This window comes from Crinia signifera, chromosome 5 (assembly GCF_055691185.1).
Source record: "Crinia signifera chromosome 5, ASM5569118v1, whole genome shotgun sequence".
NCBI lineage: Eukaryota > Metazoa > Chordata > Amphibia > Anura > Myobatrachidae > Crinia > Crinia signifera.
In genome coordinates this window covers 107,022,497-107,041,445 of record NC_139221.1, presented here as the reverse complement: position 1 = coordinate 107,041,445, position 18,949 = coordinate 107,022,497, and the positions used below count along the sequence as shown (strand labels likewise).

Below are 18,949 nucleotides of genomic sequence, written 5' to 3'. Positions count from 1 at the left end.
GAGGGGAGAAAACAAAAGTATTGTGTACCCAAAGCCAGCACTGATAACAGAGGTAAAATATTAAACCCATCTCACAATGGACAAGTGATTCTAAAACTAAACAGAAATAAAAGCTGGGGATCAGGGCTATCGGCGCCACCCCAAATACAACACTGCTTTAAGTTACTAAAGATTCCTTTTATGTTGACTCATTGATAACCGGAAAATGTAAACCCGGGCAATGCCTAGTGCTTCTGCTAGTTGCAAAAAATCTACACATCGGGAGAAAAAATATCAGGCTGTTAATTTGTTATAAAATGCCCTGCAAATAAATGGCTCCTGACATTCTCTGCATTGTTTATAGTAAGTAAGTTTGTTCTACACACAGCAGGAAACAATGATAAATATTAGCTATGAAATGTAATTGTGCAACAAGGGGATTTCTTTCCTTACAGCAGTAGTTTATTTTGGATTCGGTCACTTGGTCGACAAGCATTAGGTCGACACCACTAGGTCGACATGCAGGAAGGTCGACATGACTGAAGGACGACATGGGTTAGGTCAACATAAGCATTAGTTCAACATGGGGAAGGTCGACAGTCAAAAGGTGGACATGGGGTTTTTCAATGTTTTTTAAGCTGACATGTGCCGACAGGCGGTATTTCATTCCCTACCATCCACTAGGGCATGGTGGGAGAATAAAATAGTGTTCCAAGCGTAGCGTGCCAGAAGCATGGCGAGCAGACGCTACGTTTCAGTGTCCATGTCGACTGTGTCGATATTCCGGGAAATAAAACCAGTGAAATACCCCATATTGAACCTTTTGACTGTCAACCTTCCCCATGTCGACCTAATGCTTGTGTCGACATAACATGTCGACCTTCCTACATGTTAACCTTTCTGCACATTGACATAGTGGTATCGACCTAACGTTTGTCTACCTACTTGCTGTCTATCTAATGATCCACACCCATTTATTTTTTATGTATTATGAGTGTGTAGTTCCTGCCTTAAATAAGGTGTTTCTTTTGTTTTTATATTCTAGCTCGAACTAACGTTCAGTTATTTGGAAATTCAAGGCATGATTTGCAACAAACCTGGCCATGTAAGTATACCAAATATATAATGATCGAAATATAAAATATGCTTGCAAACGTATAACCAACTAGTGAATGACTACATCCATAAATGTGTTTTGAACTGGAAGAGCACTATGCATGATAAATATAGACTGTTCTATTTAATTGGAGTGATATAAGCAGAGCTTCCTGTAAGACCAGCCAGTGCAGTATGCATTAGTGTCTTCCCTGACAGGAAGTATGTTGAGAAGCATAGAACATCTGTAGAATTGTGCCATACTCGCTCCTTTACCTGTCAGAGCTAAAGTGGTTTCCTGCTTCTGTGCATAACCAATATGCCACTATTCTCGGTTGCTGTAGTCTTTGGAGATAGACTCGGTGTAAAAATATTGCTGAATTATGACAGAATCTAATTGATGAAAATAATCATTATCATTTTCAATGGAGTATGTCGGTGGCAGTCACTTTGCTCTGTCTAACCTTATATCCATGTATCTATCAACTAGCTGTGACATCTGGGGTACTGGAAGTGTAATCTCCTCTGAATCCGTTTGCAAAGAAAAGCAGCTATAATAATTCTGAAACAGGACACGTGATATTTATACCTTGTGCTTATAATAAGTATGACTGGAAATCCCATTGCCTTTTTTTGTTTGGTTACCTGGCCAGCTGCCTTAACCCTTTGATTGCCATTGTCAAGATAGGTGTGAAAATTGCCAAGCAATCATTTTTAGTCTTCATAATGACCTGTAATGTTTACCTTGTATAGGAAATATATTTTTTACACATTTTTTGTAATTGAATTTATATAACAAATGTGAGCGATGGTGGCTTTTTTAGCGGATGTAAGGGGTGATTAACTACAGTACCATTCGGTCCCCAGCACATTTGCGCCTCAGCGATGGTGCGGCTCTGTGCAGGAGCATAGTTGTGCACGTGCCGGGCTGCAGTATGAATGCCTTCAGAAACTAGAACAGTCGCTGAGGTGTTCGTACGGTAGGGAGGGGGTAGGCGGGGGGGGGGGGCATCACCATGAAAATGATGGGCGTTCCCCTGGGAGCGAGGGCAAGCCAATGCCTGCCGAGAGCGGACGGTTGACGTCACGTGACATCAGTGCCCGCCCTGAATTCAGAGATGTGCGGCTGGATAAAATTAAGTACAAGCTTACTTTTATCGGCGATGGGGAAGAAAAATCGTTTGATGGTAAGCAACCATTGAATGTTTTTTTCTTCTGTTTAGCCACATGCGAGGATATGTTATTTCAAAAATCCCCTCGCATCATACCGAGGCGATAAGGTGGCAGGGGGGTTGAGCTGAATCACCACCATATTGGACATCTCTCACAGAGATGTTGACACTCACAGGGTTAAATAATGACAATTTGACATAGAATGAAATAATGTAGTATGCTAGAAAGTTTATTCTCTGACATGCATTTTAATCATAAAAAACCATTGTGGAAACCTTGTTTTGCTGCCCTGCAGTCTTGTGGTGTCGTTAACACCACGCATGGCCTAGAGCCACTTACAGTAGGTTTTACAATAGAGCTCAAAGCCAGCTAAAAGCACAGCTACAGACCCAGTAAGAGGTTTCCATTCACTGGCCTCTTGTTTCACAGAACAAACGTTACTATGGATATTCTGCCCAGATATACAGTAAGCACCAGATAAAAAGAAGCTGGTAAACATAACAGCTTTGTATGCATGTATTTCATTGCTGCTTCTAATACCCCTTTCCCACTGCAGCTCTTGGTAAATTGCCGTTTTTTTAGCCTTTTTAAACGGATAGAGCTGCAGTGGGAAAGCTCCAGGTTGCCTTACCCGTTTAACAAATACCGGTATTTGTTAAACAGGTAAAAAGCAGTGTTTTACCCGTTTAAGAGACACTTTTTGGCCAGTGGGAAAGGCTCTTAAATGGTATATAGGACTGAGGCAGTAGCTATGAGAGCGCAGTGCATATGTAATGAGCCGCTCATTACATACGTGCATATATAATGAGCGCAGTGCATGTGCAATGAGCTACTCATTTCATATGCGCATATGTAATGAGTGGCTCATTCATATGCACTGAACTGAGTGGCTCATTACATATGCACATATGTAATGAGCGGCTTATTACATATGCACTAGGCTGTCTTCTAGCTACTGTCTGTCCTGCTTTCACACTGCAAACCTGCTTGAGACCCGGTATTTATGTGCAGTGTGAAAGGGGTTTAAAACAGTAATATACTGTTATAAATACTGTTTCAAAATACCAGGTCTCAAACGTTTAGGCAATGTGAAAGCAGCATAAGATAACTGGATAGTCTCATGAAGACATTCTAAACAGGGGTGCATTGCCGGACCCCCTTAGCCCCTCTAGTTTCCCACTGTCCACTGAAATAAAAGATTAGCTGCCTCTTCTGAGCATGCCATCCACCCAGCATCTATGCCCACTGCATGTTCGCTGCTCCATGGAGGACTCCAGTCTGCTCTTATTACAATACAACATTGCCTCTTTTTCCCCCTGCCAAGCGATTTGCAGGACGCTATCCACTTCCTTGCTCATCTGCTGGTAATATCAGCAGATGAGCGGCGTCCGGCAGCGATGATGGGGGAGCGCGCAGCAGCATTTACCGCTGCCCTGTACACACTGGGTGGCTTTTATGCTGAAAACCGTTCAGGCGAGAAAACTGCATTTTTGTCCAGCGTGTATATAAGAGATGATGGGGAAAAATGCTGGGCTTAAAAATTATCTGTGCATACACACTGAGCTTTTCGCCAATTTTCCCCAGGGTGGACCAATTCCGTAGCAAGACGCTATGGAAAGCCCTCCACTCCGCCGCTCATCTGTTGGTAATACCAGCAGTTGAGCAGCAAGGCCAGCGTTGATGCGGGAGTGCACATAAGCACTCATCGCTGCCCTGTACACACTGGGCGGCCTTCGATGAGTAAACTGAGCTGCTTTCAGCTCAAAGTCGCCCAGTGTGTATAGGCCTTAAGAGATTTTCAGCAGGCGAAAGAATTTGGTGAAAATCTTTCATTATAAAAGGCTATTTACATAATGGTCTGGGTTTGAATTTCAAGGGTAGGAGCAGGGGCCATTTTATTCAGTGCATTTTATTCAATCTAACTCTCTGCACATGTTACATCTGCCCCACCTGCAGTGCACATGGTTTTGTACATCTGCGAAGGAATTTGTCTCTGAGAGTGAACCTAGAATAAGGTCCTAAAGCTGGCCATACATCAGGCCAGAATGCACATTTTTTACTGGTTGTGTGATGCATTTGTGTGTTGTATTTCAGTACGACGCGCGGGCCCACGGGTCATAAGGATGATGCTCAGATCTGAAGAAATGAAGATGCTGCTAATGACCAGAATGCAAATTATGTGAAATTACACACATATCTATCATATGTCTGGGAAGCTGCCGGTGAAATTGTTAGACGATTTGGATGTGGGCCCTCGTTCTGGTTGGCTTGCAAAGTCCTGTTTATTTTCCTGCTTTGCGAGCCTTGTAGCACCACCCGCCATTCACCCGAATGCCTGCCCCCAACTATTTGCATATTTTCCCTGCAGCGCTGTGAATGGATGATTTGCATATACATCCATGGGTGACCGAAATCATTTGCAGTACATTAAATGATTTCTGACTCCCTCGCTACCGTAATCTAGTCACTCTCTGGTGACTTAGATTAGCGGCGCCCTGCTCTGTGAACAGGGTGGGTAGCTGACATCCAGTGATGTCAGCTACCCGCCCCCCTTCACATGGGGGCGGCCAGCGTTTAACCTGGGCACACCCAGAGTTTTCATGGGTATGCCCACCAAACGCTGCGACCACCCCTTACTCGCCTCCTGTACTCCCACCCCTCTGTGAGCGCCTCGGAGACTATGCAAGTCTCCGTGGGCACCCACAGAGAAGACTTTCACATGCGCATATGCGACTGTGCATGCGCAGATCTTCTATATCGTCAGATCAGAATGAGGGCCTTGATGCTGGTTGCCTAGATGTATGGCCAGCATTAGCCGGTTATCAATAGCAAGCCCTGGGTCGCATGACCTGGTTCACTCATTTGCACGGCAGGCTACCTGGGTCCTTCCTGATACTAGGATTAGATTCCCGGGTCACTGGATGAGGTTATTTTACAGAGACCCTTTTACATTTGACGGTGACCCAGGTAGACACAGCAATATCGCAAGCTATTGTGCCAGTGGAAAAGGGGTATTAATAAGCTTGCAGATGGCTATTGCATCGAGAAGAACATATGATAAGCTTCCAAATAAAGTAATAAGTAAGAGCTAATTTCCGTATTGCCATTTTGGTTTATTAGTACAGGTTGAGTATCCCTTATCCGAAATGCTCGGGACCATGAGCATTCCGGATATGGGAATTTTCCAGTTTTTGGAATATTTTTTTTTTTTTTAGGCATACTTACCTGTCCCCTGGTGGTCCCTCAGCGTCTATGTTGTGCCCCAGAGTAAGGGATCTACGAATACTCAACCTGTAATTTAATTGTAGACTATGGTCATTTTCTTTTGTTTATTATGAATGTAAAAAAACAATAAACAAAACAAAGATGTATGTATGTGTGTGTATATATATATATATGGAAAAATAATTCGAAGCCATCATCCCCATTTTATCCGCATTCCTAAGATGACATACAGTATTCTTATTGGTAAAAATGGTAGTGGCGGGGTCCGGGCACTGGCAGATGCGGTGGGGGCGGGAAGCGGCTGCTGAAATAAAAAAAAGATATATTTTCAAACGACTGGCCGGTCGGTTATTGGCTGAGAGAATTCTCTCAGTTGCCCAGTCTTAAAATTCTGATGCCGCTTCGTGCCCCGCTGCCTGGATCTGGACTGTCTGCCCCTGCACATAGGTGTGTGCTAGTGGTGCTTCACCCAACACATTGTGGGTGCTAAAAAGCACCCGCGATGTGCCTCTGATGGGTCCGATCGGATAGCCTGAACCTGCGGCAGGTTCAATCTGTAGGGTCCGACTCAATGCGCATAGGGTCCGAGGGGATGTCAAACACTTCTGATTTGGGCCAAATAGGGTGAAATCGGGCCCAAATCTTACTAGTGTATGGGTGCCTTCACACACCGTTCACAACACAATCTGTATTCTGAAAATGCTGTAAATAGTGATCACAACAAGAACCCTACACACTAAGCAGTTTAATTAGACCAGACGGAAATCCAGATAGAGAAGCTTAAATTTAAGCTGGGTACGCACTGAGTGATATATCGTTAACGATATGGTCGATATTGTTAACGATATTGCATTCATTTTATTCAATGTGTACGGCCAATATTGTCAACAATGCACGATGCCATGGGTTGTTAATGACCCTCCCTGTTGTCTGTACGTACAGTTTAATCTGACAATATTGTCAGCAACTACATTTTCGGAGTGGGGGAGGGTGACAAGAATGATATTATCGGTGTGCATGCGCTTTCACTCTTCTGCGGCAGCAATGATATGTTTAACTATAGGTGTGGTGTGTACCAGCATAAGTTCAGATGTTTCTGGCCCTCAATTGAGAACAGCAAACTGAAATGCAAGTGAAACATACATACTGTATGGTCAACATGGTCAAAAGGTCGACAGGGCTATGGTCGACACATGAAAATGTTTTTTATTTTTTTTACTTTTCATACTTTACCATCCAATTGGACTCTGATTGGAAAACGGTGAAGCCCAAATCATGGCGAGTGAATGGGGTCCACATGCTCAGTTGTCAACATTGACACCAACATTTTATTAAAAACTCATGTTGGCCTTTTATTGTGTGAACCTTTTGCATGCCGACATATTGGTGTCAACTTACACCTTTTCGACCTAATATATCACACCTGTGTAAGCTAGGGGTGATTGTGATTTCTCAAACATCGTTGATTCCAGCATCCACATCAAGACTTTTTGGTGTTCTCTAATAACCGTAAGTTACACTTATAGGGCCAGATGTACTAAGCCTTAAAAAGTGATAAAATGGAGAGTGATAAACCCCCAACCAATCAGATCCTACTTGTCATTTTTTTCAAACACATGCTGTGACATGGCAGTTAGGAGCTGATTGGCTGATGGTTTATTGCTCTTCGTTTTATCACTTTTCAAGCTTAGTACATCTGGCCCTAAATGAGTGCTAATAGTTTCCCATGTATAATTTAGAAGTAACATCTGTGGTGTGTATTAAATCAAGCATCTCCTTCTCCTTCAGGTCTGGTTGTATCTCACAAAATAGATTGAAAGACCTTTTTTACAGTCTGCGCTATCCCTTAAATGACACCATTTTTCTCCTATGTATTGTGAAGCTCAGCAGTAAAGCTTCACCAATCAATGAGCTGGTAGTTTTGTTTGGGAAAGCAAATCCTCAGGTTATGAGAATTCCGACTGCTGTAATGGCAATGCATGTAGAGTGGTGATGAGACCCTTATTACTGTTTCATCAGGCCTTCACCTTTAGCAGGGCACTTTTCCCTTAAAACTGGGCAAGCTTACCAATACTCTGACACCTCCATTTCTCCAAGTACAATAATCAAGGCTGGGTATCACAAGGTGTTGCCAAGATTTAAGGATTAACAGGATACATGGATACAGGATGTATAGATTCTCAGTACCCTGGTAGAAAGGTGATACTATGGCATACAGATGCTAGTGGAGAACGGGAATGACAGCATATAGCTATGTAAATAATACTGTACTGGATCAGTGCTGGGGGAAGGCTTGCAGCAGCATAATGCTGGGACAGAGCTGGTGGCAGGCATGCAGCAACAAAGGCTGGGTCAGGGCTAGTGGCAGGCGTAATGCAATATAATGCTAGGTCAGGGCTGGCAGTAGCCTGCACCAACGTAATACAAGGTCAGGACATAACTGAGGCAGGTGGCAGACAGCACATATACATAGGTTTTGACATTTGGGGAACAGTACATCTCCAGAGACATAGCCAAGGTCCAGACAGGCAGCAGGTACAAGATTTTTCTAAGTTTATTTTGTGTGCAGGTTGCTGTCAACTGATGATATAGTGTCTGGCTCCTTTGGGATGTTATGATACTTTACACCCTATTTCAGGGTTGCCGACTTTATTATTCTCCTCTCCGGGAGAAGCCCGGAGAGGAGAGTTTCAGCAGCCGCTCAGGGGGCGGGGCTTAAGAGTGACATCACTAAGCCCCACCCCATGATGGTAAAAACACTGAATTCACGGATCTCAGTGGAGGGGCGGGGCTAAAATGACGCGATTGTGCCGTTTTAGCTCCGCCCCCTCCTCTGAGACCCGAGGATTGCGGCATTTTAATGCCGCGATCCGGGGGACAGCGGGGGTCCCCCTTGAATCCGGGAGGGTTGCCCACCCTTCCGGGGGGCCGGGAGGGGGTCCCGATTTTCGGGAGACTTCCGGAAATTCCGGGAGGGTCGGCAACCCTGCCCTATTTATGGCAAATAAATTGAATGTCCACATAGAGGCTTTAGTCCAGGGGTGTCCAAACTTTTTGCAAAGAGGGCCATATTTGGTGAAGTAAAAATGTGTGGGGGCCGACAATTCAGCCTGAACCATGAATCACATCAGAAGACTAAACAAATAACTTGTCTTACCCTTCTGTAAGCCACAGGATGGAGAGGCCAAGCAGGCACCACAAGGAGAGGAGACAGATGCCTGTGCCCCCTGCTTCCGCAGTCGCCCTCATCTGCTGAGTCTGCTCTGCATGCTGCTCCTTCCTCCCGGGATAATGTGATCGCGAGCAGGCGGAGAGATTGCAGACGGAAGATGGAGTGGAGCCCAGGCGGGGGACAAGGGTTGGACACATACTCAAAAAAAAAAGGGGGGAGATGGGAAAGGAAAGAAGTTGTTACTGGATGCAATCTTTTTTTGGGGGACACTTTATGTATAGTGTCAGTAGAAAAACCTTGTATTGCGTTTTATCTAAAAACGTGGGAGCTCCTCTTATCTTTATTGCTGTGTAGCAATAAAGATAAGAGGAGTTCCCACGTTTTTAGATAAAATGCAATAAAAAGGTATTTCTACTGACACTATACATAAAGTGTCCCCCCAAAAAAAGATTGCATCCAGTAACAACTTCTTTCCTTTCCCATCTCCCCCCTTTTTTTGTTCATTGACCAAGTTGGCCAGGATAGCACCCCACTGATATTAAAACACTAATATTAATCGGCTCATTGCCCGCACATTGAAGGGCATTAACTTAATTTGTGTGCAGAATCCCCAAAAACCCGTTCTTTGTTGGACACCTACTCACATGAAGATGCCGAACAGTGGCTGCCGACACCCTCTCACCACTCGCTGTATGCCCCGCCTCTACAGTCCCACACTGTGCATCCTGCTTCTAATGCTCAGCCTGCTTCCAGCTGGAGGCTGCGGGCCACTTAAAGTGACATCACGGGCCACAATTGGCCCCCGGGCCTGACTTTGGACATGCCTGCTTTAGTCCATGGCAGGAATTGGCCCTATGTAAGCTTCACTGTGGGTCACAGGAAGTTGATCTACATTCATGGCGTACCTGTGCGGTTTGCAGTCTATGCTTTCCCAGATAACTGAAGAGAAAAAGGGGTGGAATCGCACATTGCCATTTACCCCAAGCCAGAGGGCCTGGTCCTTGCACACAAGTTGAGATACAATCTTCTTTGTTATGTGATTAGTAAGCACTGAATTCTCTGTCTTTTTCTTAAAGCGCTTTCAGTCCATTGCTTCCCCATTCTTTCCAGGAAAAGGGTGCTTTTGTAGGGTGAGCATATATAGCATAATACCAAATGTGAGCCAGGCCACACCTACAATGAACGACTTGACCATATAGCCTATTGAATGAATGAATGAATGACGACCAGGTATGCTGCAATCAGTGTTATTATTGTTGGGTCCAGCATATTCTTTAACTCAAAGGGGGTTATTCTGGTTGATTCGTAAGGCTACAAATTTGCAGCCTTGCGAGTCCACCAAACCCACCTGGCGAATGCCGGGCTGCCCGCCTTCCCTCGCAGCGTGTGTTCCAACGCACAGGCTGCTGTGTAAGTAGCGGTGTGTTTTCAGCAGTAACTGAAGTAAATATTGTGCAACTGAGCATAGTCCTAAAGATCACCTACAGAGGAAGCGGGGGTCTGGCGGTCGGATCGCCAGCCCCGCCAGCTGCCGAAAGTGCCCTTCCAATGTAGCTCCCTGCCGGTCCCCGGCGCACGTCCCCACCTCTCCACTCCCCCCCCCCCCCCCCCCTAAACCTGCCCGTCTCCCTGAAGCAGAGACGGGCAGGGTTTGCGTCCCCCGCTGCCCGGTGACTTGGACACACATGCGTGTGTCCCAGTCAGATGGAGCGCCATCTCGCCAGCGGGGACATTCTGGCTAGCCCCAGCGCTGGCTGAGAGGCGCTCCATCTGTACATTAGGTAGCTGATCATTATATGAAAGTTTTATAATTTTCAAATTGTAAACTTATTTTCACCAGTTGCGATATAAACTATTAGAAAACCTTAATGCGTTTAAGGTAGCCACTGTTTTCCACCAATCATAGGCGGAATTATTTGCTCAATGTGGTTTATATCTCATGAGCAATGATGTTGTTATTGGGGAGACCAAAAATGGGCCTAGGGTGCACTTGAACCCTAAATTCCCCTGGTCTATAAACTATAAGGTTAGTCATTTGCTAGTAATTCCTTGTATGCAATTACACAGACAAAATTAATTGCCTTTGTGTATTAAATAATTTTTTAGGTACTCTTCACCTAGCACGGCGCCCATCGCGGCCATCAAATGCACTAAAAAACGGGTGCGACGCGATGCCCCATAGGGGACAATGTTAAAAGTGTGATTGGACGCGATTTTACTGTTCAATGCCTCAATGCCCGCGATTTTTCCATAGAAAGCAATGTTAAATGGGCCACAGAGCCCAAATAGTCCCCCTGAAGTGTGAAATGGCCCCCACAATTGTTAACGCCACCCCACGTTCAACGTGAACCCGAAGCGTGGCGAGCGCAGCGGTACGCGTCCTCCGACCTTTTCATACCCCCACTATCCACGTCGGCGTGGAGATGAGAATAGAATAGTGTGGCGAGCGCAGCGAGCGGACGCGGATACCTTCACAGGTAAACGCGTCCCTTCGCGGGCTTCACAGGTATCCGCGTCCCCTCGCGGGGCTCGCTGCGCTCGCCACGCTTAGGGCTCGGCTCGCTGCGCTCGCCACACTATTCTATTCTCAACTCCATGCCGACGTGGATAGTGGGGGTATGAAAAGGTCGGAGGACTCGTACCGCCGCCCCTCGCGGGCTCGCTGCGCTCGCCACGCTTCGGGTTCACGTTGATCGTGGGGTGGCATTAACAATTGTGGGGGCCATTTCAGACTTCAGGGGGACTATTAGGGCTCTGTGGCCCATTTAACATTGTTTCCTATGGAAAAATCGCGGGCATTGAGGCATTGAACAGTAAAATCGCGTCCAATCACACTTTTAACATTGATCCCTATGGGAAATCGCCCGCAATTTTTTACCCCCGATGACCGCGATGGACATCGTGGGCGCCGTTCTGGGTAAAGAGTACCATTTTTTTTTATTATATTGTTACTTTAAAACTTTTATTTATTCATTACATACATGTCACATTACTGTGTGCTGGCAGGCAAATAGGAAATTCACCGTATGTCTGAGGTTCCTGTTCTAGAGGAACGAGGATGATGGCTATGGCACATGTGGTCCATGGGAATATACAGTATGTATAACAAAAATAACTTCTAATAAACTGACATTCTCGACAGCATTATAGCCTAAAATATGGTCTAAAATAGGGTACATCCCCTATACATTACACTTTGATTACATCTCTGGGGATGTTTTATGTGATACATGAGTCAGATCCGAAGTCCTGAGCTCTCAGAGATTGTCTTTCTCAGTGATCTATGTATTTCTAATGTGTTTAAAAACACTTTGCTATAATGCACAGGATATATACACCAGTGGCAGTACAGATATTGCACTCCCTGGAGAACTACATAAACCTGGGAACATCTAATGTAGTTTATTTATTTTCTATTTGCTTTTTATTTTATTTTCTACTATTTTATTGTGCTTATAATCTCAGTTGAAAAAACCCCCCATCAAATTCAAATTAAATAAATTTAAAGAACTTTCATTAGTGAAACGCTTAAAAATGTTCCTTCTGCAAAAAAGTAATTCATTTAAAGAAAATGTGTTTGTAGACTTTGTTTTACTCCAGAACAGTAGTTCTTAGGAGGACCAGCCATTTAGGCTTCTTGTAATGTTACTGTATATCAGGAGGGCTGAGATAATTAACTTGTGTGGTAGATGTATTGAAATGAAGGTCTGCTTGTCTAGAACCGAGACTATGCTGGCCACACATCAGACCAACTTTCCTCCAACCATCCAACTAGTTGCTTGGATGGAGTAAAAATATGGTACTGGATGGGAGCAAAGGACATCAGAAATGTGCTCACAAACCCAGGAAAATGGACAAAAACATTCAGTCAAATTGTTTAAATCAAACAGGTTCAACTACAGTACCGTGTCTGAGCGACCGTTTTTGTCCTTTTCCAGATTTTGGTAGCAAATTTCTGAAGTAAATATTACATTTGCTCCCATCAAGTACAGTACCATATTTTTATTCCATCCAAGCAACCAGTTGGATGGTTGGAGGAAAGTTGGTCTGATGTGTGGCCAGCGGCTCTTACTGGCCGTATAACACTGAGTTGTGTTGGTGATACAGTAAGTAATTGATATTGCATTAATCACTAAAATACGCATCACATGGATTGGAGGTGACTTTCTGACATTGGGAGTTATTTAGACCTGGTCACTGATGAGCGATTAAGCAGAGCCCTGTGATCAGATAGCCGCCTTAGACAGAGTGAACCCCCCTCCCCCCATGCAATTCTGTGAATGGCTTGCATAAATCACATCGATCGTCAGCCAGCTGCAAATCCATTAGCCACTCACTCACCATCTAATGATTTTCCCAGTCTGGGCAGTCAGTGCGTAACCGAGAACCTACTCTAACTGTGAAATGCAAACAGGGTTATTGAGACCGGAGCTGATGTCACAGAAGCTCTCTGAAAATGCTTCGAAATGCCTGCGTTCTTGCTGACACTCCCAGAGAACTTCCTGGTGGACACCCACAAATGGTGGCTTCCTGTCAATCTACTCGCCAATATCTAGCAATCAGAATAGACACTGGATTTTGTCACTGTTTGGGCTTGCACGTGTGCGCTAAGATCTATACGCATGCACAGTCGTTCGATAATCATCCGCCTTGCAAATTTGCATAGCAGCGTTCTGGTATGAATCGGGCCCATTGTCCATGGATGAATTGCATACAGTTGTGTGCTTTGCACATGCATTAATGGTGAAGGTCAGTCCAAGCTGCCTAGTGTATTATGTGGACAGACCCAGATACTCCAACCCAGACCATTCACACACTTTTAACAGTAAAATAAGAAACAGAAGATAGGCTTTTTAAATAATCAGCTGTACACATTCCTGTAATATAGCAGGGTGACACCGCATCGGTCTTGGCTACCTAAGGTTACCAATTCTGGGTGAAATATAATAGGGTGAGAGAATCAGAGTGAGAGATTGGGTAAGACATCTCCATTTTTTTTTAAAGCGGCAATCATTTACACTTCAAAATCAAACTGGTTTTGCAGTGTAAATGATTGCCGCTTTAAACAAAAATGGAGATTTCTTACCAAATCTCTCACTTTCTGAATCTCTCATCCTATTACATTTCACCCTCTGTGTGCTTATGTCAAGTAAAGCGCAACGGAATATGCTGCGCTATATAAGAAACTGTACAAAAATAAATAAGTGATGAAATCCCGGGGAGCAATATGCTTTTACACCGTTTCTGTTCAGTCACTGACATGCTGGCAGAAGCCTGTACTTTGCACTCCCTTTACTGCCATTTTTATATTTAACTTTATCAATGAATCTCTGACTAAGCCCATCATAATACATCATTTTTAAAGCTTTTGTACATAGCTAGATTGACCCAATAGTGTTACTTGACAAATCGAAATCAATTCAAGCACTTTACTTTGTCGTTTCTATAAAATCAACTGTGACAGTGTTAAGAGATCAATTACAAACTGAATTATACTTAGATCTATGTGTGAGGTCTATCACGGAGGAACAGGATTGACAAGATAATTTGGTAGGGAGACAGGGACAATAACCATGGCAATCTGTAAATAGAATTATACCTTCATCTGTTAGGATTTACTGTACACAAATACCAAGAGAAAATGTCTGGGTCAATTAAAAGGGAGAGTGGAAACGTATGTAATTGTTTTAGTATTATGTAACAGAATCCCGTGCTGTCCTGGGCAAATAGTTAGAACTGGATTATTGTGTGTTGCGATTACACAGCTTTTCTGCAACCACCTTCTCAAGTTTTCTATTACTTATGTTTTATCATTTACATTTGTCTACTTATTACTTTTCCTTATGCATGCTGTTGAATATGTCTTCCAGATGGTAGTTGAAACTGAAAAATGTAATATATCCATGAAGATGGTTTCTTCAGAAGATGTCAATGAGGTGATGGCACACATTGGCACATGTCTCCGGAAGATATTCCCAGGGTTGTCTCCTGTGTAGGTACCATGCATTATCTGTGTACCAATTGCTGTGCCCACATTTCTGCGGGGTTTGATGCAACAGTTTTACTTTTTACATTGCAGAATGGATGAGTCAATTGTAAAGGTTGATTTTTTTGTTGCTTTTTTTTTTAAAGCAGCAATCATTTTTTTTCATTGTGGATTCTCTTGTCCAGATAACACAATTTAATCTTACTTGCCTACCCTCCACAACCCAGCAAGTCTCCTGGAGTTTGAGGCTCCCATGCAAGTAAAATGGGCAACCCAAACGGCTAAAGATGCAATTCTGGCTGAATTGTGTCATAACAGCTAGACCTACTACTACTATTGCTCTACAATGGCATAAATAAAATGGTGGGGCATGGCTACATTTGCGCAGATTCAGTCACTGTGCCTCCATCCTGCCTCCTTATTACAATGCCACCCCTACCCCAGCTAAGCCAACCAGAAGTCACCAACAATGTATTTATTGCAACCACGCCCATATATTCGGTGTTTAAGATTGTGTAGATTTTTAACTCCCACTTCTACTGTCAACCAAAGATATCTACATTTAGGACTCAAAAAAAAGTTTGATTGAAGCATTGGATCATTAAAGAGAAAGCACATAATTGTTTAGTAAGGAAAATTGATATGTCTCTCAACATATAATATTACACTATATATTATTTTTTTTATATACCATATGTGAATACACATTTGAGAATAAAGTAATATCATCTTGGATAGATGTTGAAATCTCATCAAGTAGCTACATTGTGCCTCATTGGTTTTTGAGGCATTTTCCACCCATGGGCAAAGAAATGCCTTCAATTGTGGCGAAAACTGGCAGAAAGAAATAGTCAGGCATCAAATTAGTTCAGTTTTTGCAGCTATCCGAAAAAAACTGTGCTAATGTAATACCCCCCTTAGGGGTAGATATTTCAAACCTCCTAATTAGCATAAGTGGATAGTTTGCCGATAGCAAATAATCCACTTCTAACTAGAGATGTGCAGGTTTACTTGTTTTTTTTTTTTTATCACCAAATCATCGCAAGTTCAGATTTTTCCGATTGGCTATTAGCTGTCACGTGTTTTGGATAGCCAATAAGATCCCGCTTTCAGATCCGAGTAAATCCAGGTAACACCAAACCCCCACATCTCTACTTCTAACTATTATCTATAAAATACATTCTGTGAAATGATACCTAGCATATGATTGGTTGCTATTTCCACAGATCATCTTTAGAAGATTTGCTATATCTCCCTTAGTACTGTATTATGGGTTATGGGGTTTTCTCTGTTTGAAAAATTTATGATAATACTACAAATGTAGTGAATATATTGCTGCACTTTTTTGTACAGGAAAATTATGAAGAAAGTAACCATGGAGCCATTGGACAGACTGGCAAATCTGCAAGCCCTGTGGGATAGCCAGACAGTGACCGAAGTCGGCCCCTGTGGTATGAAGTCCTTACTAAATCACTTGTACTTACTAACTGTAAATAGCAATGATGGTACTCTTTACCTAGAACGGCACTCACGATTTTGATCGTGGGCATCGTTAGTAAAAAATCGCGGGTATCGCATGCACTAAAAAATCGGGTGCGATGCGACCGACGCGATGCCCGCGATTTCCCATAGGGAACAATGTTAAATGTCTCAATTGACCCGATTTTCCTTTTCAATGCCTCAATTGACCCGATTTTTCCATAGGAAACAATGCTAAATGGCCCACAGAGGCCAAATAGGCACCCTGAAGTGTGAAATGGCCCCCACAATTGTTAACGCCACCCCACGATCAACGTGAACCCGAAGCGTGGCGAGCGCAGCGGTACGCGTCCTAAGACCTTTTCATACCCCCACTATCCACGTCGGCGTGGAGTTGAGAATAGAAAGTGTGGCGAGCGCAGCGAGCCACCGAGCCCGAAGCGTGGCGAGCGCAGCTTGCCCCGCGAGGGGACGCGGACAGCTGTGAAGCCCGCGAGGGGACGCGGATACCTGTGTGAAGGTATCCGCGTCCCCTCGCGGGGCACGCTGCGCTCGCCACGCTTCGGGCTCGGTGGCTCGCTGCGCTCGCCAAACTTTCTATTCTCAACTCCACACCGACGTGGATAGTGGGGGTATGAAAAGGATGGAGGACGCGTACCGCCGCCCCTCGCGGGCTCGCTGCGCTCGCCACGCTTCAGGTTCACGTTGATCGTGGGGTGGCGTTAACAATTGGGGTGGCCATTTCACACTTCAGGGTGCCTATTTGGTCTCTGTGGCCCATTTAACATTGTTTCCTATGGAAAAATTGGGTCAATTGAGGCATTGAACAGGAAAATCGGGTCAATTGAGACATTTAACATTGTTCCCTATGGGAAATCGCGGGCATCGCGTCGGTCGCATCGCACCTGATTTTTTAGTGCATGCAATGCCCGCGATGGGCGCCCTTCTAGGTAAAGAGTACCGCAATGATAAATAGGTCTTGGCTGTGATGGCATTCTCACTCCTCATACTGTTCTTTCCTTTGTCACTAGGTGGGTTTTCTCAGATGTATGCCTGTGTCTGCGACTGGCTTGGCATGCCATACAGAGAAGAAGTACAGTGGGTAGGTGTATGCAGCCTGTCACAGCGTAGCGCTGCACACGTGTACGGGCATTGTTTCCTGCATTATTATGGCAATACTTACATACACACTATGCCAATGGACATCTTATTGGGCTATCCTTTTGCAGCACTTTTTTGGCCCAAAAATGTGCTGTAATTGAGTGATAAGGCATGGGGCGATAAGTTCCGTCATCACAGATCTGAGCTTATTGGGGATTATGCTTCACGTTCTTTAGGCAAACAAAACATAATACCTTTAAAGCGCACCAGCGTGGCGGGAAATGGGCTGCATTGGAAGATATGGAAGTCATCGGGGCTAATGGAATCGCCTACAGCGAATATATTACCAGTAATTATTTACAGCTGTTAATACAATATCCCCATTGGTGTGTATTGCATGTGTTTTTTTTTTAAATAAATGAATGATCCCTAGTTTGCTTTTTGCTGTGCAATACACTTGAAATCAACAGATAATCAGGGATATTCAATGCCAGCCGCTGTTTCCGACGGGGGGCGGCGGCCGCCAATTCAATGCTGTTTCTGACAGATTGTTGAATTTACGTCCGTTTCTCTACAATCCACGGCCATTTTCGCCTACACGTCCTCTTTCTGACACTTGGCAGCCGGAACATTGAATTCTGTATGTCGAGATTCAGGCCCAGGATTTCTACTGCCGGGACGTTCCAACAGCCCGAATCTCGGATTGTATACTGCCCAATGAGTGCATCAGCGTGGTGTATGATGAGTCCTTGTCAGTGGCGTAAGTTTGTCCCAGTTGACTGGAGGCAAGATAAAAATTGGTGCCCCCTCCCCACAACTTATATAAATATATGTTATGTATATTATGTTTAAAATAACGAGAGTGTGACCTCTATAGTCCTGTTAGGAGGGGGAGTCCGCTACAGAAAAATTATAGACGCCTTTCAATTAACTAATACAAACTGCAGGGGAGGAGAGCTGCCCCCTTGGGAGCAGGAGCCCGGCGGCAGATGACTCCATTGCCTCCCAGAGTTCTGCCTCTGGCCCTTATTATAATATTTTATTTTGCTCAGAATATTGGTTATTATGAATGGACAGAAAATCTTGTTTATCTTGATCTTTGCAGGATGTAGATACAATATACTTAACACAAGATACAAGGGAGCTGAACTTGCAAGACTTCAGCCACCTGGATCACAGGTAATCAAATCTTACATAAATACAAACGTGATGAAACCTGTCTTCAGCAGCCATTAATGTTCCACATTACTTTCATAAAGGGAAAAAAAAAGGACAAAGGACTGCTAACCGCTTTCACAGAGATAAATGCCAAAGTTTGAGGATACCTTTAGAATGTAAACTATTTTATGTAATCCTTTTCAGGTAAAGGACTTTTCTTAGCTGTTATGTTTAACCCTTTGAGTGCCAACATCTCTGTGAGAGATTCTCAAAATATCCGCTATAAATGCCGGCGTCGCTCACATTTGTTATATAAATTCAAATAAAAAATGTTGTGTAAAAAAAAATTATATTTCCTGTACAAGGTAATCATTATGGTCATTATGATGAAACAATGTGTGCTTGGCAGTTTTTACACCTATTTAGAGAAATTCACTTGGCACTCAAAGGGTTAGGGCAGCTGCAAAGGATCAGATGGTTGCATGCAATAATATGTGGGATAAGGTCTAGCTGTCACTCAGCTTGTTGCTACAAAATGCCTGTGATCCAGAGAATAATATGACACTTGCCCGTAATTCTGA

General features: G+C 43.9%; 1 protein-coding gene across 5 annotated transcripts in view; it reads left to right on the top strand.

The window, feature by feature from the left end:
- Nucleotides 1-18,949, top strand: part of CARMIL1 (capping protein regulator and myosin 1 linker 1) — a 458,885-nt gene that overhangs the window by 266,077 nt on the left and 173,859 nt on the right. For all 5 annotated transcript variants that reach the window (XM_083187811.1, XM_083187810.1, XM_083187809.1 and 2 more), the window contains 5 exons: nucleotides 1,025-1,084; nucleotides 14,515-14,636; nucleotides 15,984-16,081; nucleotides 17,141-17,211; nucleotides 18,316-18,389. In XM_083187811.1, coding sequence (XP_083043937.1) covers nucleotides 1,061-1,084; nucleotides 14,515-14,636; nucleotides 15,984-16,081; nucleotides 17,141-17,211; nucleotides 18,316-18,389 — 389 coding nt within the window. In that variant the 5' untranslated portion in view covers nucleotides 1,025-1,060. The remainder of the gene's footprint in view (nucleotides 1-1,024; nucleotides 1,085-14,514; nucleotides 14,637-15,983; nucleotides 16,082-17,140; nucleotides 17,212-18,315; nucleotides 18,390-18,949) is intronic.